The sequence below is a fragment of the Humulus lupulus genome, chromosome 9, assembly GCF_963169125.1.
Source record: "Humulus lupulus chromosome 9, drHumLupu1.1, whole genome shotgun sequence".
In the NCBI taxonomy this organism is placed as follows: domain Eukaryota; kingdom Viridiplantae; phylum Streptophyta; class Magnoliopsida; order Rosales; family Cannabaceae; genus Humulus; species Humulus lupulus.
Genome location: NC_084801.1, coordinates 43,582,375 through 43,607,803, shown reverse-complemented (window position 1 = coordinate 43,607,803; position 25,429 = coordinate 43,582,375). Strand labels below are relative to the sequence as shown.

The window sequence follows — 25,429 nt, the reverse complement described above, 5'->3', positions numbered from 1 at the left end:
CTCGAGCTCTTTAGGAAGAACAACGATCAATAGATTTAAATCAACTTCTAAGTTTTATGACCCGGTTATATCCAGGATACGACTTAGTTAGCGTTAATTCTTATCAATATCTCGTGTTTTTTTAAGAAAAACAACGGTCAATCGATATGAATCAACTTCTAAGTCATTAAGGAGACCTGGTTATATCCAGGTACCATATGCCCCCCCCCCCCCAAGTAACTGGGAAAGGGTCTTTCGTGGTTACTTTAGATCACACTTGAAAACATGTACAAAAAAAAAAAAAAACTGATTCTCATTGCTTATTACATGAAAAATGCCCTTCCAGGCCTTACAAGTGAATCATTGATAATATTTCTTTAGATGGATGGCGTTCCAAGTCCGCGGGACTGCCCCTCCATCAAGTCAAGCTAACTTATAAGTTCCCTCCTTAATGACCTCGATGACTTGATATGGTCCTTCCTAGTTTGGTCCCAAGACTCCATCTTTGGGGTCCTTACTGGCTAAGAAGACTCTCCTTAGGACCAGGTCGCCAACGCTGAAGGCGCGCTTTTTGACTTTGGAGTTGAAATAGCGAGTGATTTTTTGCTGATAGTGGGCGAGCTGGAGTTGCGAATCTTCTCGCCTCTCATCAACTAGATCAAGGGAACTGCACAGTAGCTCATGGTTGTGGTTCTAGTCGTAAGACTGGACCCTATGCGAAAGCACCCTAACTTCCACGGGGAGGACTGCCTCACTCCCGAAGGTCAAGGAGAAAGGAGTATGACCCGTAGGAGTCCGATGCGAGGTCCGGTTCGCCCATAGGACCTGGGGGAGCTGTTCTGGCCAGACCCCCTTCGCTTCATCTAATCTCTTCTTGAGGCTCGCCTTTAGAGTCTTGTTGACAGCTTCGACCTGGCCATTCGCCTGAGGATAGGCCACGGAGGAGAAACTTTTCACAATTCCGTGCCTTTCACAAAACTCGGTGAACAGGTCGCTGTCGAACTAAGTGCCGTTATCGGAAACGATCTTCTTGGGCAGGCCGAATCGACAGATGATGCTTTTAACCATGAAGTCAAGCACCTTTTTGGACGTTATCGTTGCCAAAGGTTCTTCCTCAGCCCACTTAGTAAAGTAGTCGATGGCAACCACAGCGTAACGGACCCCGCCCTTTCCGGTGGGGAGGGCGCCAACCAAGTCTATCCCCCAAACGGCCATGGGGACGAGATCATCTTTAGCTCGCCTGGAGGAGCTCGGGCAATTGTGGCGAACCGTTGGCATTTGTCGCACTTTTTCACGTATGAGACAGAGTCTTTGGATAGAGTTGGCCAGTAATATCCTTGCCTCAGGACCTTTAAGGCTAAGCTCTGCCCCCCAGTGTGGTCTCCGCAAAATCCTTCGTGCACTTCCTGCAGGATGGCCTTTGCTTCATTTGGAAGAACACACCGGAGGAGAGGTAGGGAGTGCCCACGTCGGTACAACACCCCATCGACTATCGTATACCTAGGAGCTTGATACAGGACTCGCCGTGCATCGTTACATCCTTCAGGCAGCTTGCCCTCGACGAGATATTCAAGGATGGGTGTTATCCAGGTCGGCCTGGTATCGATCATCTCGACCTCCGTCCTGACTTCCTCTATACTTGGTTTTTCCAAGAATTCTATTGGTACCAACCCCAAGGTCTCCGTCTCTCCAGAGGTGGCGAGCTTGGCAAGAGCATCTGCATTAGCGTTCTGCTCCCGAGGTATCTGTTCGATCAAGCCTCGCTCAAATGCGGACAGCTTAACTTTTACCTTTGTCAGATAGGCGGCCATCTTGGGTCCTCGTGCTTGATATTCGCCCAGAACCTAGTTTACCACGAGCTGGGAGTCACTGAAGCACTGGACGGAGCTCACCTTCAACTCCTGGGCTATCCTCAGCCCGGCCAACAAAGCTTTGTATTCGGCCTCGTTGTTGGAGGCCTTGAACCCGAACCTCAGCGCCGAGTGGAATCTATGTCCCTCGGGGGATATCAAAATGATTCCAGCCCCGGAGCCACTCTCGTTGGATGAACCATCCACAACGATTGGGGCGAGGTGACCCAGGGTGAGTCCTCTGCTGGATCCTCCTGGAATCCCGTGCATTCCGCCACAAAATCAGCCAGGGTCTGACTTTTTATAGCAGTTCACGGAGTGTAGAAAATCTCGAACTGACTGAGTTCGACTGCCCATTTCAACAAACGTCCTGAAGCTTCAGGTTTTTGCAAAACCTGCCTTAGAGGCTGATCGGTCATGACGTGTATTGAGTGGGACTGGAAGTACGGCCTGAGCTTTCGCGAGGCCGTGATAAGGCAGAACGCCAATTTCTCCATCAGTGGGTATCGGGATTCCGCCCCGAGAAGTCTCTTACTGATGTAGTAAACTGGCTTCTGAACTCGGTCTTCTTCCCGGACTAACACAGCACTAGCTGCATCCTTAGTGACAGCTAGGTAGAGAAAGAGAGGCTCTCCTGCCTTTGGTTTGGATAGTACAGGCGACTCTGCTAGGTGTACCTTCAGGTCGAGGAATGCGCTTTTGCACTCTTCTGTCCATTCGAACTTCTTGTTTCCTCGGAGCAGGTTATAGAATGGCAAACACTTATCGGTGGACTTAGAGATAAACCGATTGAGGGCTGCCACCCTTCCTGTCAGGCCTTGGACATCTTTCCGCGACCTGGGCAAAGGAAGCTCGAGCAGTGATCTGATCTTGTCAGGGTTCACCTCGATTCCTCGGGTATTGACTATGAACCCCAGGAATTTCCCTGATGCGACTCCAAAAGTGCATTTCTGTGGATTGAGCCTCATGCCATATTCCCGTAGTATCTTAAAACATTCTTCCAGGTCGGAAACATGGTTATCGGCAGTCTTCGACTTGACTAGCATGTCATCAACGTACACTTCCATTTTTTTTCCGATCTGGTCTGCGAACATTCTATTTACTAACCTTTGGTAGGTAGCTCCGGCGTTCTTCAGCCCGAACGGCATGATCTTGTAACAATAGACGTTAGTTGGGGTCATGAAGCTGGTGTGTTCCTGGTCCGCCGGATTCATCACGATCTGATTGTAGCCCGAGTACGCGTCCATAAAGGACATGAGCTCGTGCCCCACCGTGGCATCCACCAACTGGTCAATCCTTGGCAATGGAAAACAATCCTTGGGGCAGGCTTTATTCAGGTCGGAGAAATCGATGCAGGTCCGCCATTTCCCGTTAGGCTTTGGAACTAGCACGGGGTTGGCGACCCAGATTGGAAACTTGGCTTCACGGATAAAGCCACATTTTTTGAGCCGGGCTACTTCTTCTTCTAGGGCTTCAGCCCGGGTTGTTCCTAAACGTCTTTGCTTCTGAGACTTGGCAGGAATGCTTTTATCCGGATGAAGTGTGTGCATGATGACACTCGGGCTAATTCCCACCATGTCCTCGTGCGACCATGCGAATACGTCCAAGTTATCCTGCAGAAACTTAGTCAGCTCCGCCTTCCTCTTGCTACAGAGGTTTTTCCCGAGCTTGACCTTCCGACAAGGGTTCTGCGGATCGATACTCACCTCCTCGAGCTCCTCAATAGTCTGGAGCTCGGATCTGTCTTCACCTATTCGGGGGTCAATATCCTCACTTAAGACGACATTTTCCCCCTCGGCGCTTTGAGGTTTTTCAATCTCAGGATCAGCTAAGGGTTCCCGAGATTCCTCTTCATCTTGAATGGCCATTGCCAGCTGCCCGGGTTTAGATTTTCCCTTCATGGAAATGTTGTAGCATTCCCTGGCAGCGAGCTGATCGCCATGGATAGTGCAGATTCCCGTCGAAGTAGGGAATTTCATCGCGAGGTGGCGAATGGAAGTGACAGCCTCGAAAGCTATGAGCGTAGGTCGTCCCAAAATGGCGTTGTAGGCAGCGGAGCAGTCAATGACCACGAATTCGAGGAGTTTGGAGACTGTCCGAGATCCTTCTCCTAGGGTGATCACCAGCTCGATCGTCCCTATCGCTGCTGATCCTTCTCCCGAAAAACCATACAACATCATGGAGGTAGCCTTTAGCTCAGCGACAGTCTAGCCCATCTTCTCTAAGGTGGATCGGAATAGGAGGTTCACCGAGCTCCCGTTGTCTATCAGCACCCTCCTCACACTTCGATTGGCGAGCTGGACCGCTACGACCAGAGGATCATTGTGAGGGAACTGGACATGGCTTGCATCTTCCTCCGTAAAAATGATTGGTTGCCTCTCCAATCGTTGCTGCTTTGGCAGGCACTGCTTCGAGACGAATTCTACTCCGTTATGAGCTTTTAGTTCGTTCACGTATCTCTTCTGGGTGCCTCTGCTCGTACTGGCCATGTGCGGACCTCCAGAGATGGTGGATATCTCTCCTCCGACCACGGGAGGAGGGACATCCTAATCTATCCGAGGCCCTGGCTGACTGGCCGGGACTTCTGGAGCAGGTCGACTCGCTGGAACCCTGTTCCGTGCGTATTGAGCCAAGGGGTCGGCTCGAATGAGAGTCTCGATCTCATCCTTTAGATGTCTACAATCGTCGGTATTGTGGCCAACATCGTTATGAAAACGACAAAATTTGGAAGTGTCTCTCTTCCCCTTGTGGTGCTTTAATGGCTCCGGCCTCTTCCAGGGGACTCGAGTAGAGTTGGCTAGGAAGATATTCTCCCTAGACTGAGTGAGCTCGGTATAAGTCGCGAAGACGGGCTTAAACTTGTCTATGGACTTATTCTTCTTTTGACCGTGTTGGCTGCCTTCACCATTCCCCTTTCTTTTGCCTCCGTCGAGCTGGTTATTTTGTGTGACGTTCTGGGTCGCTTCCACGACCTCCGTCCCCACTCCAGCGGGCTGCTCAGGGACCTGGCTGGTTCCTGCAGCAGAAGTTTCGGCTTCTTCCAAGTTGATCCATTCCTGGGCTCTGTTAAGGAATTCGTTAACTGAGCTGTCTCCCTTCCTTTGTATATCCTTCCAGAGGTCTCCTCCGACGAGGATTCCAGTTCTCATGGCCATGAGCTTGGAGCTATCATCCGCGTCTCTAGCTCGAGCAGCAACGTTCGCGAATCTGCTCAGGTAGGCCTTCAGAGTCTCACTGGGCTGCTGCCTCATGTTAGCCAGGGAGTCGGCCTGAACACGGGCGCCCTGGGAGGCTCGGAATGCCCTTTTGAAGTCAGCTGAGAAGGTTTTCCAAGAACTGATTGACTGTCTTTTGCCTTGCTTGAACCACTGCCTGGTTGGTCCGGTCAGTGTGGAAGGGAAGATTAAACACCTCAGCTCGGGGCCAATGTTATGGGCCATCATAAGGGTGTTGAACATCCCTAGATGGTCCGATGGGTCTCCGTCTCCATTGAAATTTGACAAGTGCGGCATACGGAAACCAGGAGGGTACGCCGTTGCCGCTATGCTGGGGGCGAAGAGCTCCATCTCGTCTCCAGAATCATATTCATCTTTCTCCTTCTCCGATAGGAGCTTCCTCATTAGCTCCTCCATCTGAGCCAGACATTCGAGGGTTTGGTCCTATTGTCCTTGGTTATTCCGGGGCTGTTCAACATCTCCGGATCCATTGTACATATTTGGTGGGTTATTGCCCCTCCTATCTTGAGATAGGTTATTTGGGGCATTCCCTCCGTTAAGTACTTCGGACAGGGGCCCCCCTGAGCGAGCATGGCTGTCTCCCCCCACCTGCTCCCCTCTATGAGAGTTGAGGCGATCTCGCAGGTCACCTCCCTAGGTGGTTTGATGACTCTGCGCCGAACTCAAGCGCTGACGCAGGTCTCCCCCCGAGAGATCACTCCGGCGACTTCCGGTCCAGTGGCTCCTGCTAGATAGGCTGGGAGTTCGCCTTTGACGGTGAGGATCTGGGCTTTCACTCGGTGCTCTGCTACGCCGGGAAGGTCCAGCTGATGGCGGATCTCTCCTGCTACTTCCGTAGGTAGGAATGTCTCGAACGGGCCGAGGAGGAGATGGATATCTGATTGGAGACGGAGGATGCCTGACTGGAGAGGCGATCTTGGTTCCGTCTGGATGGATCAAGTTCGGTGGCGGCCTTTCGGCCCTGCCAACCTCCTGGTTCTGCGGCTGGCGGCCTGGACGAGGCATAGGACGGTTGTTGGGGACGGGCTGATGTCGCGAGCCCTCCCCGGATCTCCTTCGAGAATTTCCTTGAGCTCCTCTGGGCGTTCTAGAGGATGGTTGGGAGCTAGGAGTCGACGTCCTGACCGAATGGCTGTATTGCTGTTGTTCGGCCCTAGGCATTTCCTCGAAGTTTGCCTCTTGATGGTGTGATGAAGGGGTGGAGTTGGCTGCTGGAAGTCTGTCCGAACGGCTATGCCTGGACCGGTTACCCCGGCAAGACTTAGGAGCCTCACCTTGCCTCTCTCCGACGTTAGCGTTGGTTGTGAGAGGGGGTAGTCGGGCCAACATATCCTTGATTTGTTGGCTAGCTGTTGCTAAATGGCTCCTTAGCTGAGCGTTCTCCATCTCCACCGCAGTATAATAACATGGGTTCGGATTAGGCGGCCGAGGCGCCGAACTACCAGTATCATCTTGGCCCGCCGGCTGTTTTCCTGGCCGCTGCTGGACTTCAGGAACTTGTTCACCAGGGATGGTAGTATGATGAGCCTCCTGCCCATCATGTTGTTCTGTCTTGTTACCGTGCCTGGACAGAGTAGTCACCATAGTTGAATGTTTGCAACAGCACTAATCGAACTTGCTCTCAATGAAAGCACCAAACTGTTGACGCGATTCTTCGCCAACAGGTAATTAAGAGAAGAAGAGAAAGGGATTAGTGCTAAAATGTCGAACCGAAACAGGTATATGACCTTAGAAAAGGAAAGAGGTGACTCAAGACACGTTTTATAAGTGGTTCAAAGGTTAAAATCCTTCTACTCCACTAGTCAATATTATTGGTGTATACTGGGTATTTGATTACAGAGTATTTCTTACAAGAGATCATCCAACCCTTATTAATTCCCAGGGTCTCCATATTTATAGGAGAAGGCAACTGGGAGTTGGTAAGAAGGTCATCCCGTGACCTTCTTACCTATCATATCAACTCTGTGACATTCATGATTAATTCCTAAACCTGACACATAAGTGTGGTCAAATCAATAGGTAAGGAGATAATGGGCCGCACGGCCCAACCCAGTCGTGGGTGTCTGAATACGCACGTTCCTGCTGCGTGTCCAAGAAGTCAGGGGGATATCAGACACGTGATGTCTGATATGTGCACGTTTACCTTGCGTGCGTTGACTTTACAAAAGGGTCATAGCTTCCATATCCAGCCCGTACCGCGAGCTGGAGACTCGACTCGACCTTCGGCCTACAGAGCCTGGGCTCAGTCCTTTAACAGCTCGAGGTGAACACATTGGGTTAGCTCGAGCCAAGGAGGTACGATCTTACGAAGGAAGCTCCGGTCTGGGGATGTCCACGAGATAATCATGATTAGGTCGCAACTCAGCCCGCTAATCAGCCCGTGGGAAAATAAGGGCGTACAGGGCTATATGCCCCAGCATGATTAACAAAATCTCAATACCATCTGATTAGGGCTACACGCCCCAGCATGATTATCAGAATCTCGATATTATCTGATTAGGGCTACACGCCCCAGCATGGTTACTAGAATCTTAAAGTGATATTCACTCATCTGTTTTGGGCTACAAGCCCAGTATGATTATCATGATCATCATTTGATATTGTATACATGCAGTAATGAGTTTTCTTGCTGAGCCTTGGCTCACGGGTGCTATGTGGTGCAGGTAAAGGGATAGAAAAACTCACTTAGCCTTGAGTGGAGAGCTTAGGTGGTGATGTGTACATATGCGGCCGCTTGACCACCATGGACAAGGTGTTTCTCAGAGGAACTAGGGGTTAACCCTATATTTGCCGCTTAGGTCGGCGAGTTGTAACTTTTACACTGTAATGACTATTTTGGATTGTAAATAACTTGTAAACGTTTTTTATGGGCCCATGTACAGTTTTATGTTTTAAATAAAATATATCCTTTCCTTTTGATCAAGATTTTCACCTTAGCCTATTAATAACACCTAGATGCACGTTTATAACCGAATGAATCGATTAGCGAGTTAAGCACGTTTCAAAGCTCACAGTAACAGTCTTGGAGTAATCAGGGTGTTACATTTTTTACCCTTGCCCTTGTTCTTCCCAATTCTTTTGCCCTTGTTAGGAGGATTTGCCACCACATTGACTTTTGAAGTCTCTCCATTAGACTCCTCCTCGTTCTTATCTCTAGAGCGAGATTCCTCCTCAATCCTCCAGTGCTTGAGGATTTCCACACATGAAATCTCTTCATTATTATGGAGGATCTTCTTCCTATAGCCCCTCCAAGATGGAGGCAACTTTGCTATAATGGCACCTACTAGGAATTATTCCAGAAATACAATATTGAGTGTAGACAATTTATTCACAATAATTTATAACTCATGTATTTGGGGGAGAAGTGGTTTCATATCATAAAACTTAATTTCCATATTTTGAGTAATAAGGAATTTCTTTGGTCCTTATTCTTCTGCTTTGTACTTCTTTTCCAAGACTTCCCAAATCTCCTTGGTAGTGTTGGTATTGGTGTAGAGTTCATACAAATGATCTGATAGCATTGAGAATGTGACCCCTACAAATCAATTCATCTTCTCTGTGCTTCTTCCTTTCTTTACTAACTTCTTGAGTGTCGTCTTCCATGGCCGCTTCCAATGGGTTTAGGTCTTTATCCAAGACATAGAAGACATTTAGAGTGGTTAGCAAGAATCTAATATTGTCTTGCCAACAAATAAAGTTAGTCCCATCAAACCTGTCCAATCTTACAAAGCCTTGAGTCATGAACTTCTAAGTCGAAAAAGAGTTAGATTCTTCCATGATGTTTTATCTCAAATAATAGAGAATTAGAATGTTGGGGGAGAGTAAGATTACACCACTACAAATCTAGAATCTACACAACATAATGGTTGACACAAATCAAAGAAAGATTGAGAAAGATGATGCAAACTGCAGTTGTAGAACAATTTTCTTCAACCTTGATGAACCTTTAAAACCCTTGGAGAACCACCACTTTGAGTTTTTCCTTCTTCAATGCAAAAAACTCAAAACCAAGGTTTATGCACTATTCTTATCGCTGTCTTAATTCTCTATTTCCTAGCAACCATTGATGCTTGACGCCTTTTCTAAGATGAAATGGGATTTGGGATTGAACATGCCTTAAAATCACAAAGTCAAGCACTTTCTTTTATGAGTTTCTTGGAGAAAACTAGAGATTCTTAAAATCTAGAGATAGAGAGAGAGAGAGGTTAGAGAGAGATTTGAGAGAGTGAACAAGTCTTCCAAAACTCTATGAGGACCCTATTATATTGTGGGTACTGTCATTAGGTCTAACTAATAGGATTAAAGCTAAAGAACTCGTCATTTGGAGCTTAATACACATGTCAGTACGGACACGTCAGACGACGCGTCACCTACTAGTAGGCGACTTGTTGCCTGCTCGGGCTTTTGAGCCCCTTTGCATCTAGGCGATGCAACGCCTCCAAGGAGGTGACACATCGCCACCTCCTCTGACTTGTGACCCCTCCAATGGGCCTAAAATTGCTCCAAATGCTACCAAATTTTTTGGGGATCCTTAGATACCTCCATGCATCACTTTGGACCCAAAAACATAATTTTTAAGTGCCTAAAATTGAAACTCAAATTTCACATCTACACTATGTGAAATTCACTAAGTTTTTTATACCTAGTTTGTATAACAATACTTATCTTTTGTATTTAACCAATCATAACATTAAATACCCAATTTTCTTTTTTGGTAGCAAAACTACCCAAACAATTAAAACAGTGCACCGTTACTACCCACCTATAACAGTGTTAAGTTTTCACTAGGTTAATGGTGGCTAAACTACCCAAACTTCATGGTTTGTTACACTTAAATACCCAAACTTTTTTTATAGTAAAACTACTCAAACAATTAAAAATTAATATTAAGTGATTTTAAATTATGAAAATATATAAAAAAATATAAAAAAACCTACATTTTTCTAAAATTAAAAATAGTTTTATTTACTAAAAATATATTTTTTAATTAAAATAAATATATAAAAAAATCAATGGCTAAACAAATTTAAAATAGAAAAAAATGATTAAAAATGTTAACTGTTCACACAGTTTTTCATCAACTTAAAAACATTAGAGCATGAATTCAATGATAGGGATAATGGAAAATAAATAACACAATATTTTATAGTGGTCCGACCCAAAAGAGATGACTTACATCCACTTAGTCGCTTTTATTGATATTTAAGTTTGAAGAACCATAGTTTTCGGCGAACTTACGTTCTCGGTTGTTCTATAGTCCTCATTTGCTTTTATTACATAATGATTAGTTTGTACAATAATAGAGTTTCTTAGTCTTTAGGTACTATGAGTTGCTTCCCTTAATTCTGACCACATCCTCTCTAATTTATAGTGAGAGGTTTATGAATATATTTGAATTGTGAGCCTAAGCTATCTTGGCCTGTGAATAATATATACAACATCATAATTACATAAATACAGTTGTATTTCAATAAACGGTGACTTTGTGATTCATTACTAATATTGTTAGCGCAGGTAGCTTGTCATGAACGAACATGCATGAACTTAACAAATGTTCACGATCATGCATCTCTATTAACATCCCTCAGGCAATTATGTAGACCAATATCATTAGGTGACCAAACTCTTTCTGTTAGCATTTGGATGCCTTCCATGTGAGAACAAGAATGCTATAAGTTCTGTTCATCTCTTCTTTAAAGGAAATAACTAGTAGTTTAGAGATCCTTAATATAACTATTCTTTGACACGTCATCATGCCAAAAAATATGTATATTATTTATATATTAAAGAAATTATCAACCATTTTTTAAAATATTATTTTGTAGACTGGTTTTATAAGAAATTATAGTAATATATATGTGATTAAGTCATTTCTTTTCTTTTATTTTTTCTTATAGTTTTTTTTTTCGTTACAATTATTTTCATTTTGTTTCTTTCTTAGTAATTTTTTCTATGTTAATTTTAGTTTTTAAAAAGTAATGAATATTTTTTAATCATTTTTTCTAGTTAAATTTTTTTTTGCCATAAATTTTTTGATTAAAAATATTTTTTAATTTTAGAATTAATTTATACAATTTTATTTATTTTTTATAATTTAAAATTAATTTATATTTAATTTTTAACTATTTGGTAGTTTTTTTTGAATAAAATTTTGGTATTTAAGTGTAACAAACATAAAGTTTGTATAGTTTAGCTATAATTTACTTAGCAAAAACTTATCATCATTAGGGGTGGTAGGAATGACGTTCTGTTTGGACTGTTTTGGTAGTATTGTCGCAAAAAAAAAAAGATATTTAAATATAACAAGGGTTTATATTTTTTTGGACCCTCTGTTATGTCTCATTACTTGTTTGGACCCTGTGTTTTGATAAATTATTTTTTGGACCCTATATTTTGTAAAATAGTTAAAATAGAACCCAAAACTTAATTTTGATGAAGAAAAAATTAAATATAACAACACAATTTTTAAGCAGAATGATTTTATTTTTGTTCTGAATTGTTAGTTTATTAAATTATTTGTGATTTTACTTGAGAAAATATTGACCAAAATCGGGTTTAGGGTTCTATTTTAACAATTTTACAAAATATTGAATCCAAAAAGTAATTTATCAAAATACAAAGTCCAAACAGATAATGAGACAAAATACATGGTCCAAAAAAATATAATCTCATGTAACAAACCACAAAATTTGATCATATTCTAAAGAATAAACTGAATATTGATTAGTAGTGTTGTAAATGAATATGGAAGGGCTATTGCGACATGCCTATCCCTATACCTAACTGGCTTCTTTCCTTGTACCCTCTTCAGCCGCCACTATTTTATCCCGCCCCTACCTTCACAGCCCCACCTCCTCTCCTCTTTCTCTTCATTATCTACAAAAGAGGGTCTTCCATGATATTGCTTCGAAATTATAGGATAATTAATAATTGAATAATATTTTATAGAAAAAAAATAAACAAAGATAACATACAAATAAAAATAATTACAAGTAGCTAGCCACTTAAAATATTTGTACACTAAATTGCAAACCCACCCATTGCAAGTGTCATCATCTATTCTCATATTAATGATATGTTATTGTGCGAAAATGAGAATATTTTTATATTTTATTTGAGTGTACATCTTTCTATTTATTTTTATAATCAAATGCAATATCAAATGATAGTGATGTATACTCAACATTTTTCTATAAAATTTTAAAATGTCATTTTCCACTAAAAAGTAATATATACATTTATATATACTAGGTATAAGCATCTTGCCATGCCTGGTTTTTTTGTTTTAAAATCATAAATATTGACTTTAATTTTAATAAAAATTGGTTAATTATTTTTTTCTTAATATATATAATAAAATAAATTATAGTTTTATAATATATATAAATATTTATATCAATAATCTTTATATATATGACATCTAAACACAACATTGACATATATATATTTACATGGCTACATGACATATATATAAATATAAATTACAATAATATTTAAAAATAAATTAATAATAAAAATAAAATAAGAATAGAAAAAGTCATAGTGTAGATAATAGTATACATGCATCATCTATTTTTAGTTTCTAAGGTATCTCACAATGTACTTTGGTGAATTTGATGAAGAAAAATAATTCTAATCACACAAATTTATAAGATAAAAAAATGATATGTATGCCTTTATTTTTTCTAAGTAAATATGATTTAATTATTTAAATTATCATAAAATATCTTAAAAATATCATATTTTAATTAATTAATTAATTAATTTTTGTTTAAGTTTATGTTTGTTCTAGTTTTTGAATTTGGCAGTGACAACAAGAGATTATATATTTTATGTTTAATATAATATAAATATTATACGTGGATTTTAAATTTAAGTTTGTCGCTAATTAATAGTAGATTATATTATATTATATGTTTAAAATGATATTATTCTAATACGTGAAGTTTAAGTTTGATTAAATTTTATTTAAGTTATAAAACATATAGTTTTATTATTTTTAAATAATTAATTATCATTGTAAAATATCTCAAAAATATTTTATTTTAATTTGTTTAATGATTTATTTATTTAATTTTATTTAAGTTTAAGTCTTGTTTACAATATACAGTAAAATATAAGAATATTCCGTTAAAATTAACGAAAAAATTTAAACAAACTGTTAAAACTAAAAATTTCTGTTATCTAAACACTTTTTATATAGAAGATATATATATATATATATTTATATATATGAGTATTTCTACACTGCAACTCATAAAAAGAGGTGTACCGATGCACCTCTTTTTGTTTGCACCCCGTAAATAGTTTTTGACAATTTTTTTATGACCGTGTATATTTTAGTTATTTAGAGCATATTGCAAAATTTCATAAAATTCTGAATAATTTACAGTACCAAAAACATGGTTTAAACAGATTGTTGCACCCTTGATTATTCTTTTTATGCGTGTGGAAAACATTATGTTTGAACATTGTTTTCGATACTCTAAATTATTCAAAATTTTCTAAAAATTTACAAGATGCTCTAAATAACTATAATACACTCGATCATAAGAAAAATCGCGCCAAAAATTGTTCACAGGGTGCAAACAAAAAGAAGTGTACCAGTGCACCTCTTTACCAAAGAAATTCAATATATATATATATATATATATATATATAAATATACATAATTTGAGTGGCATTACTCGTTTTGCCTAAGAGCACTTTTACTTAGGCGTGAATATTTGACTCGAAAAATCTGCAAACTCGTCCGACCTGCCACCCGAAAACTTGATCTTTTGGAAAACCCATCGACTTCGGGTGAAATCCAGTCTGAACCCAACATGGTTTGGGTCGGGTTTTAAAATTAAGGACACACGGGTTTGGGTTACACCCGAACCCGAACATAATTAAAAAAAAATTAATACTTTTTTCAAAAAAAATTACTAAGGCCCAATTTGTAAAAAAATAACATTACCAAACTAACAACAAAGTTAATAAAAAACATGTGAAAAAAAAAAAAATAAATAAAGTGTAAAAAAAATGGTTTTTTGAATTTTTTTTTACCATGATCCATTTTCGACCCAAAGCTTATTTTTAGACCAATCCCACCCGAAACTCGACCAAACCTGACCCGACCAAACCCGAAATCCGAAATCATCCAAAAACCTAAAAATTTCAGATCGAATTTGGTACCATTTTTCTCTACCTGAAACCTATAAAACCCGAACCCGATGCGCCCATTACCCGACAACTTTTACTCATTTTGTATAACCTTTTATTTATAGGATTGCATTGAAGTAGTTGTTGACGTTCTTAGGTATGGCTTCAATTATATGAATATTCAAAAGTATTCATCCTTTAAATATATTATAAAATTATGTGAACTACAGAAAAAGACAAGCATTTGTCATTATGAATAGACAACACTGGAATATATATAAAAGTAAAATTTACAAATCTTCATTTTGGTTGTGAAGTTAGAACTATCTGAAGTTCAAACTATATCTATATATATTTATAGATCTCCCTCCTCTTTCATATATATATATATAAATATAAAAGCATACACATATACGGTGTAAAGGTATAGCTGAAGATGAGGAGTACTAACTATGGTTGGTTTCAGTGTTGGAGTAGTTTCGCCTTTATCATCTTCTTGTTGTTACTATCACCTCAGAACTCCACAGCTCAAAACGCCACCACTGACCCTTCGGAAGGTGCGTTTCATTGATCAATTTTTATTCGTCTTTCTCAAAATCAGCATATTCAAATCTGGGTTTGTTCTCTGTTTTAAGCACTTAATTCTCTGAAATTTCTAGCAAATTTTAAGCCTAAAACCCATGTTAATTTATGTCATAAATTGGGCATTATTTTTAAGAAATTAGATCACTAAGAGTATATCTTGGAGAACCCACCAAGCACCAAGCACCAAGCACCAAGCACCAAGCACCAATTTGTTTTGGTTCAGTTCATCTGAAATTAGATTCTGGAATTTTGGAAGTTAAATCTTTTTCTTCCCCAAATTAAATAATTTAATGCAATGTATTATAATTTTTTTTCCTTTTAAATCAATTGTGTTGTTTTGAATGCATATGGTAAGAATTATAGCTCGATAGTAGGGTATTGTTTTTTTTTCCTTTTTTTTAATGCTAGATTATGGGCATTGCTTGAACGTATGTACGATTTCAATAAATGAAAGTGAAAGATGAACGCATACTATTTAATGTTTCAACGGTGTTATTTTTCTTTTATTTTTGGTGGCATCTATTATCATCATTGTATCGGTCATCGAGCCATAGTGGATAGATATACATATAAATATAATGATTTATATAAAAAAAATTACTATCCCTCGTAACCGTTAATGGTGGTGGTCCATACATTAAGACCTATGTAGGGCCCTCCTCACCAGATTTTCGAGACCATAACTCGTTTGGAAAACAAATATAAAATTGATTGTGTTATGGCTAATTTCATTGTCACAAGATATCTTGGAAATTATATTAAAATTTCAGTAGCCACCACACATGGGCTGCGTAACTTATATTTTTATTTTACTTTATTTATTTATTTTTTAAAAAAAAAGAGAGAATGATAGTGTGAAAATGGGGAATTTTCAAACAGAAAAGTGAGACTTAAGAGATCGCATAAAAGTTCAATGATAGATTTATATTTATTTAATGCAAATCGTATATTTATAAATGTGGATTTTATACCTACGGTTGCGTGTCAATTGTCAAAAAAACTCATTGTATATAACCAACTATGTTTATTGATATTTTTCTGTTTGACACTTGGCCTAAAAAAGCATTAAAGGGAAGAGTCAATTGTCAATTGATCTTTAATATGTATGGGTTCGAACGTTGAAGTTAAAGAGTTTTATTATAGTATCCCAAATTGTTTGGACAAATTTAGTCAGAATTAGCTGTCACTAAGCTCAATTGCATATCAGTTGGATTGAATGCATGTGGGACTCTCTCCTTTATATAGTCTTATTTGTAAATTATGGCTTAACTAGCTGCAAAATTGATTATTTCTTGTTACAAAATGAATATGTAGTATGTTCGTAAATTTAGTCCCATTAGTAATCACATCAAATCTCATCCTTAAGCCAAATGCAACCAAATGGGAAAACGGCTTTTGATGTGAAATTCACATCAATTCTCTACCAACCGAACGACAATCTTTGCTGCAAGACAATCTTTGTAGCAAACAATATTTTTTTTTTCTTTTCTAATTTTTATATTAATATTATATACATATATTATATGTGGTATAAATTTAGTTAGTTTATATTATAATTTAATTGTTAACCAAATATGCAATTAATATGGTTTTAATAAAAATTTAAATATATCAGAATTATATATGTGTATAATTTTTTTTAATTTTAATAAAGATATATAATATATATTGTAAAGTGATTAATAATAATATTTTTATTAAAATAATTGGTTGGATATAATAATTATTTTGATTTAGTAAAATAATATAATAATGAAGAGAATATCATATTTCATTAATAAAATAATATAATAATAAAAAAATATATAGTTTTTAGTGTAACTTTTAATGTTATGGTTGGAATGAAAAAAAAAAAATGGTGCTAAAATTCTACCATTTTGATGTTAGTTCAACACCAAAATGCATTTCATGGTTGAAGTTGCCCTTATATTCCTTAAAGAAAAGAATTATTTACTTTAGAGCAATTCCCACAAGGTGCTCTCTTTTTCTCAAGCTAAATTTTAACTAAAATGACTAAAAAAATGTTTTAGGGAGTTATTTTTGTCAATGATACTCCAATCATGCTCTTTATTCTAGCCAACAGATTATTTTAATAAATTTATTACAAATCTAATTTTCTATTTATTATTATGTAATTCATATGAAAAGATAAAACTCACTAAAAATCTATTAAATTTTTCTGGAGAGCTCTCTGCATTTAGCTAGCTCCTTTGGCACTCTCTTTATTTGGTTTTACTTTTCCTTTCACATGGTCTAGTTGTAATACTATCATTTTCTTATTAACATTTGTTTTTTAGTAGGGGGCACAGGTTTGTTCTTTAGGTAAAGGCACCAACTAACCAGAGTATTGTTATAAAATCTGCTGTTTTTCCTTTCTTTTTATTTGAATGTATATAAATATATTAATCATAAACCATGGTCTTTTCTAATATTAATACAGTGATAGCCCTAAACACAATATTCCAAAAATGGAATGTAAAAGCAAACCCCATGTGGAACATCAGTGGGGAGCCATGCACTGGATCTGCTATCAATAACACAATAGATGTTGAGCAGGAAGGCAACAACCCCAGCATCAAATGCAACTGTACCTACAACAATAACAGCACTTGCCACATTACCCACCTGTATGTAACATTAATATATCCATTTTTTCTTATGCATTATTGGATTTATACCATTTTGGTTCATGGATTTTCGCTTAATTCCATAATGACTCTCTGTTTTAAAAAAAATTCTTTTGGTCTCAAATGGCAAAAAATAGTCCCTGAATTCAAATTCGGTCAAAATATTTGTTCCTACAAGCTTTATTTACGGGGTCAACGACTTGGAAAATATGTGGACCTCCGACGAGCATCAATCTTTATGGGTTATATTTGAAAATATTTTGACCAAATTTGGATTCAGGGACTATTTTTAACTATTTTACAAAATACATGATCCAAAAATGTATTTTTTTTATAACAGAGTGTCCATCGTGAAATTATGCTAAAATACAAAGACCCAAAATTGTATTGACCCTTTATCATTTCTACATATGTAATTTGCATTTTTTACACAAACTCAACTTCCAATTATGATGACGAAACTTCATGAAAACATGATCATGTGGCACTATCTGTATTAAGAGTCCTATAAAAGCCAATCTCAATTCATAGTGATTTATTGTTCTAGGTACTATTTTATGTTATCAAATATAATTGAAATATCGTAAAGATTATGTTCAATTTTTTCATAGGAAAAATAAACAGCATACAATGTCACCCTTTTTATATGCATATACACATAGCTTCAATTTAACGTATATGCCTAGAGAGTAATACATGGCCATACTTAATGTACCTGTATGTAATTAACTAATGTTTTATTAAGAAAGCCAGAAAAAAGAAAATACATTGAAATTATTGTACATTCTTACTAATTGTAGTGTTTCTCCAGGAGAGTGCAATCTTTGGACGCGCATGGAGTGATTCCTGAGGAAATCACAGCTTTGCCATATCTATTATATTTGTATGATTCAAATTTCAAGCACACTACCATGTTATTAGTAGTAGTAGTTGAAGTTGGTCCATGCTAACGTATATATACCTAAAAAATAGCTTCATGAGTTGTTACTAATAATGTCATATATGTTTGTAGCAAGATTGACTTGAATTACTTCAGCGGAACTTTGCCAGCATTTCTGGGGAATTTATCTGCACTACAAATATTGTAAGTTCATATTGAAAAAAAATGGCTTTAATTTATGTTTCACTTTTAATATTGGTTGTCATACAATCTAAATCTTATTTCAAATTTCGATTGGAACATGCTGATATGATAATTTAAGCCAAGACAAATTGGAGGGTTTCCATTTCCATTTTCTTATTTTGTCTTTGTGCTGCTAGTTGAACCATTTGGTGTAAGTTCCTCTTAACATAATGAAAAAAAAGTCCCTAATTTTAGATAAGCTGCTTAAATGGTTTTTTTGGTTTTATGAACTTATCCTTTGAGCACTTCTCCCATTTTAATATATCATACCCTCTTTATACATACAATTTAAAAAATATACACACATTGTTGTCTTTATACAACTTAACAATTATACGATTTTTCACCAAAGAGGGCTAGACACATAGTTTGCTTCTAGTAATATGCTAAAGAGCTTCCTCCTCCTAACGATTATAAGGTTTAGGGAGATGACTAATATCAAATTACCGACTTATTTGCTTCTGGTTTATTTTCAGGTCTGTCTCCCACAATGCATTCAATGGGCCAATTCCAAAGGAGCTTGGCAACCTTAAGGATTTATTTATGATGTAAGAATCAAACTATTCTGGTCTACATTTAACTTCAAGTCTCTGTTGGAAATTATCAGTTGAATACTGTTTTGAGTTTAAAAATGTTGTTATATAATGGATGAAACATAGGAGACTCATTAGAGGGGATAACTTAGTCTATGGTGTAATCTGTGTTTATGACATAAAAGAAGTTAATGTTCTGAAACTTGCATTTGGATTTTAGTGATACCAAAATTATTTGAACTAAGTTCTATAACTATCTGGAGGTTTATGTTCAATTGGAAAACATTTACTATAAAAAAGTTCATGGTCCAGTGATACCGTTTCGGTAAAGTGTAGGAGAAAGATATGTACTTGTTTAAAAACAAGATGAACTTGAGTGAGGCCAAAGCTTTAAGTATACTATGTCTGACATATTTGATTTATTGAATCTATGTTATATATGATGTGGGGCCAAAATGGGTGACATATTACTTCCACTATAATTTTTTTTATTAGAGGTAAAATATTGAGTGACAACTAGCTATTAAGTTGATTGCACAAGACCCTATTTCAGCATAATTTTTTTGTTTTTGAGATCTTTATATGCTTTCTCAATGTGAACTGCAGTGCCTTGGGATCAAACAATTTCTCTGGAACCCTGCCCCCAGAACTTGGTAACTTGTCCAACCTTCAGCTAGTGTAAGTCTCTTTCAGTTTACGGGTCTTTTACTAACTTATTGTAGCTTTTATCAAGAATCAAACTGTCTTATACATATCTCACTAGTTTCTACTAATGCTTGTTCTTGTTTAGCAATATTTTTATGTTATAAAGCAGACATTATAATGTATTCTAAATTAATGATCACATTTAATAATTGTAAGTCAAGACTGAAAGCATATCATATGAAAATGACGGACCAGCTCTGATTTTCTGCAGTTACATAGACAGTTGTGGACTCAGTGGTGAAATTCCCTCTACATTTGCTAAGCTTCGAAACATGAGAGTCTTGTAAGGATGAGATCTTGCAAATTATGTTTTGAGTAATTTTAATCTCTTTTTTTCTTCTCATATATTACTCTTTCTGGCCTAAACTTACCTTATGTCTGCTGTTGAATGTCAGGTATGCGACAGATAGTCCTTTCTCAGGGAAGATACCAGACTTCATTGGCGGCTGGAAAAATCTAACTGAGTTGTAAGTATCAAAAGTTCGCAAACTAATAATGTTGCATCAATTATCACCAGCATTATTCTGATGTGTGTAAGTGGCTCAAATGATCGCGTAGGAGATTGGTAGGGAACTCTTTTGAAGGTCCAATACCAGCCAGTTTTTCTCAGTTGACCTCATTGCAGTCTCTGTGAGTAATATATATTATATATAATGTAAACTACATTTCTCTCTGCCTCCAATGAGAAAAATAAGTAGCTTAAGTTATGTTCGTGTGTGTAATGTAGGCGGATCAGTGATATATACAACGGCATATCTTCTCTTGATTTTTTAAAGAATTTGACGAACTTGAATGAGTTGTAAGATAGCAAACTCCTCAATTCAGTTATATATGCTGACCCTAAATTTAGTATGTAAATGTAATTGCTTTGGATAACTTTTTCTCTCTTTTTAACAGAATTCTGAGAAATGCTTTAATCAGTGGTAAAATTCCATCTTATATTGAAGGATTTCAGAGCCTGAAAACACTGTATGTTACCAAAGCAAACTGATTAACAGAAATAGCTTTCACAATCATAATTTCTGACTATTATTCATTGATCTTTTGTAGGGATCTGAGTTTCAACAACTTAACAGGCGAGATCCCAAGTTCATTGTTTACCATGAGTCTAACATCCTTGTAATAAAGCAGCAGTGATTATCTAAGTTTTCAAGTTTATTTCCTTAAGCATGATTATAAAATTTCAGATCTAAGACCTTCAACCCAACCTGACTTTTATGTACTCTTTTCATTTGTGGTGCTTCTCTCAATGGACAGATTTTTAGGAAACAACAGTCTGTCTGGAATCCTTCCAATCCAACTGAATGCCAATCTTCAGAATATGTAAGCTCTTGTAATATATGATTGTGTTGTATTGAATATGCATGCAAATATCTCAAGAAAGTACAGTCATTCATACAAAATTTAGAGGACTTCCCATGTGACAGAAACAGTTCAAGAACAGCCTGCTGGTTGAATCTTGGAAAATATTCTAAACATAGCCACTTGAGCTGCCATTTAGTACTAAGTTCCTCATTGACTGATGGGCTCTAATTAATTTCTGAACACAATGCACTAAAATACTAAAATGCTGCCTTCTTCTTTTTTTCCTTTTCTCAAATTTGACTTGCTTTTGCTTTTTTGTGTGTATATCTCTACTTACTTCCTCTGATGTATTCAAATATATGTACAATAATCTTTGCAGAGATGCATCTTATAACCACCTATCAGGTAGTTTGCCACCATGGGTAATCACCGTGTCCCAATTGTATGTCTCTTTCTTTTCATTCTTCAACTTTGTAGCTCATGTAGTGCTGCTTTATCAAGTGTGTGGGTGCTTGTGAGCATATTATATTCCTATAGAATGTGATTAGAGTAAATTTCTGCAGGAACTTAGTGGCCAACAATTTTGTATTCGACAGCTCAAATAAATCGTGAGTATGATATTAACTGTATTTCTTCAGTTTCATGAACTTAGACTCTTCTTTCTACTGATTTTTTTGTTTGTTTGTTTTAGAGTACTTGCTGGATTGGAATGCCTTCAGAGAGACTTTCCATGTAATAGAAATGCTCCACCTTGTAAGTGACTTTCATTTGGCTTATTGTTCATTAATAGGTCACTGATATAGACACTGCCCTTCAATATGCTATATCCTTGTCCATTAGATTTTCTTTTTCGCTTTGGAAATTAACCATCATGAGCCATACATAACAGTCCAATCTCGTGTGTGTTGTTGTGTTGTATGTATCCCTGTGTTATTTCTGTGCCATGGAATGAAAGATTGCATGTTGAATGATTCGAGGTTGAATTAAAAAACATATTGTGCTGTTAACTCACCCAAAGATATCAGAAAACCATTTTGATGTATGAATCATTAGAGATTTAACCTATTGAATTATACAGATACAACCTTCTCACTTAAATGTGGGGGACCAGAGGTGAGAGGAAATACAGGCATAGTCTATGAAGCTGAAAGTTTATTTCTTGGGCCAGCAAAATTCTATGTTATAGATGAGAGGTGGGCAGTTAGCAAGGTAGGCTTGTTTGCTGACAGAAGAGGTAAACTAGACATTGAAGGTAACCTGGCACAAGTCACTGGCTCCACTGAGAACCCGGAGCTTTTCCATACTGCAAGAATGTCCCCAGGATCACTAAGATACTATGGTCTTGGTCTTGAGAATGGTCCTTACACTGTAACTTTGCATTTTGCTGAAATTGGTTTTCCAAATCGAAACTCTCAAAAGTGGGCAGGACTAGCAAGGCGCATGTTTGATATTTATATTCAGGTAATACATAGTACAGTGAAGAAGACATGTCTTATTGCCATGTCAAAATCAAACTCCCAAACAATATGCAGTCAATACTTTAATTATGGAGTCTCATCATTTTCATTTCAGGGAAGTCTTAGACATAAGGACTTCGACATAGCAAAGGAAGCAGGTGGGGTAGAGAAAGCATTAGTGAAGAAATTCAAAGTTACTGTGTCAGAAAACTATCTTGAAATCCATTTGTTTTGGGCTGGAAAGGGAACTTGCTGCATACCTAAACAAGGTTATTATGGTCCATTGATAGCGGCTATTCACGCTGCTTCAGGTACTTAACATCAGATGGTTTAATATGCTTTCTTTACTTATATTTTCTGTTGACAAATTCCAACTGTTGATCAGATCTCACACCTGGGATGAGAAAATCTATTCAAAGAGGCAAGAATAAGACAGTGTTGATCCTTGGAACTACAATCCCTTCCGTGATTCTTTTCCTTTTATTGTTTTTTGGAGTAGTTTACATGAGGAGAAAATCAAAGAATGGTGATGACACAGGTAAAATTCAACTGAGTAGGAACAATATCTGATAGTCAAGTCATGTTAGTAGCCATATCAGATTTTGATGTCGTATTCTTGTTTCAATCTACAGCTGTTCTTGGTTCAGGCCACCATCTCAATACTTTTAGCTACGCTGAACTAAGAACTGCCACAGATGACTTCAATTGTTCAAATAAGCTTGGTGAAGGAGGGTTTGGCCACGTTCACAAGGAAAATCATAGATTGTTTTAGTTCAAATATATATATATATATAAATATATATATATATATATATTTGTATATCTATTATCTATAGATTTTAGTTTCCAAGCTTTGAAATATTCTGTGAACACTTTACAGGGAACGCTTTCAGATGGGAGGGAAGTTGCTGTTAAACAACTTTCTATAGAATCTTACCATGGAAAGAGTCAATTTCTCGCAGAAATTGCAACCATATCTGTTGTACAACATCGCAATCTCGTGAAACTTCTTGGATGCTGTATTGAAGGAGAAAAACGATTACTGGTTTATGAGTATCTCAAAAACAGAAGCCTTGATCTAGCATTATTTGGTAAGAAGCTAATGGGTATTGGTAATGCTGAATGATCCGCAGTTTGGACTAGCAGTGTTTCATTTGACTTCTTCTGCAACAATTTTCTTTGCTGAACTCATAAGAAAAACTAGAACATTTTTTCATTTGTTTGACATCTTGAGATTGCAAATTTTCTCTGACTTGGTTTTCTTGTAGACAATCGCAATTTACAGCCTGAATAAGTAGTATTTGAAATTGAATAAATGGATTTTCTAAAGCAGCCTGAGCCTTATAGGAAGAAACTTTCCTTTATGTGTTTTCCTCAATTTTCTACTTGAATGCATTGACTTGTTTCTGTGCTGCACGTTTTTTTTAAAGTGAAACGGAGAGTGTTTTGAAGTAAATTTAACGAAAAATTGTCTACATACTATTGCAGAAAAGAATGCGTTACACCTTGACTGGCCTACCCGCTTCAATATATGCTTGGGAACAGCAAGAGGACTTGCTTACCTTCATGAAGAATCCAGGCCAAGAATTGTACATCGAGATGTCAAAGCTAGTAATATTTTGCTCGATGCAACACTCCGTCCTAAAATATCTGATTTTGGATTGGCAAAGCTCTATGATGACAACAAAACACATGTTAGCACTAGAGTTGCAGGAACAATGTAAGATCTTTTAACACCATACCATTTCGGGTCTTTTTATTTTTACTTGTCCTTCCATTGAACCCTGCATTCTTTAGAGACAGAAACTCTAGTGAATTTCTTGGTAAGTTCCTAAAAGGAATAAAATCCCAGAGAGCAAACTATGTGACTGACCATTGGACATAATCCTCATGACTTGACACAAGACTGTTATAATATAAAGTCAGTTATAGGGATAGAATTGCATGTTCATTGAACTAGTAATTAATTTACAATAGATGGCATCTAACTTAATATTATTCGATGATCTTGTAGAGGATATTTAGCACCAGAATACGCTTTGCGCGGGCACCTGACAGAAAAGGCTGATGTTTTTGCTTTTGGTGTTCTTGCTTTGGAGATCTTTAGTGGGAGACCAAACTTCTGCAATGGCCTGGAAAATGAGAAGATTTTTCTCCTTGATTGGGTAGAGAAATTTTCCTTGTACCAGTTTTTTCTACTCTTTACAAATTGGCATTACATCGTAAAAACATTAGATTATCAGTTTCTCAAAACTTATCATGGTATCATTTTAGATTTCCAGTTTCTCCAACAAGACTTCTAGGAGGTTGATCTTCATAGCAAATTACTTTGTTATACTTTACAATTTATGTGGTCAAAGTTACAAGTGTTAATTAATATTTTACAGGCATGGACCTTATACGAAATGAACCAATCTTTGGAGCTGGTGGATCCAACATTAACCGAATTCGATGAAAATGAAGCCACCAGATTGATAAGAGTGGCTCTCTTGTGCACTCAAGCATCCTTGTGGTTGCGGCCGCCAATGTCACGCATCATTGGAATGCTTCTTGGAGATATGGAAATTGAGCGCGCTACATCAAAACCAAGTTATCTTACAGATTTTGATTTGAAAGATACTAGTACTAGTGTCTTTTCTAGCGAGGCCGATACTTCACTTGATTATTCATCCAAGTCTATGTGAGAACCAGCATGGTTTTGCTCCATCTAAATTGGGTATGTTCGTTCGTGACTTTTCCATGGGGTGATTATTTTTTTTGTATTCCACATGGTTTCTTGGATATGTATAGATTTGTCTTTTTAGTCTTTGATAGTTTTTCTGGTAGGATTATTATGCCTTGTAAATTTGACCAATTATAAAAACGGTTATTTGGTTTTGGGTGTA

General features: G+C 37.3%; 1 protein-coding gene across 3 annotated transcripts; it reads left to right on the top strand.

Moving 5' to 3' along the window:
* The first annotated feature begins 14,569 nt into the window (after positions 1-14,569).
* On the top strand, positions 14,570-25,429 carry LOC133802316 (probable LRR receptor-like serine/threonine-protein kinase At1g56140). Of its 3 annotated transcripts, XM_062240612.1 has the most exons (25): positions 14,570-14,766; positions 17,095-17,116; positions 17,235-17,421; positions 18,233-18,304; positions 18,434-18,505; positions 19,021-19,092; positions 19,684-19,755; positions 19,994-20,065; positions 20,178-20,249; positions 20,341-20,412; positions 20,510-20,581; positions 20,680-20,751; positions 20,833-20,901; positions 21,040-21,105; positions 21,467-21,529; positions 21,651-21,695; positions 21,779-21,840; positions 22,166-22,548; positions 22,660-22,855; positions 22,930-23,082; positions 23,177-23,296; positions 23,426-23,635; positions 24,033-24,264; positions 24,559-24,709; positions 24,932-25,429. In XM_062240612.1, exons 1-25 carry the CDS (start codon positions 14,662-14,664, stop codon positions 25,226-25,228), a joined length of 3,009 nt encoding a protein of 1,002 aa, XP_062096596.1. In that variant the 5' UTR covers positions 14,570-14,661; the 3' UTR covers positions 25,229-25,429. The 3 variants fall into 3 exon arrangements, with proteins under 3 accessions (XP_062096596.1, XP_062096597.1, XP_062096598.1); XM_062240613.1 differs by lacking the exon at positions 17,095-17,116; XM_062240614.1 differs by lacking the exons at positions 14,570-14,766; positions 17,095-17,116; positions 17,235-17,421 and having other exon boundaries at positions 18,438-18,505.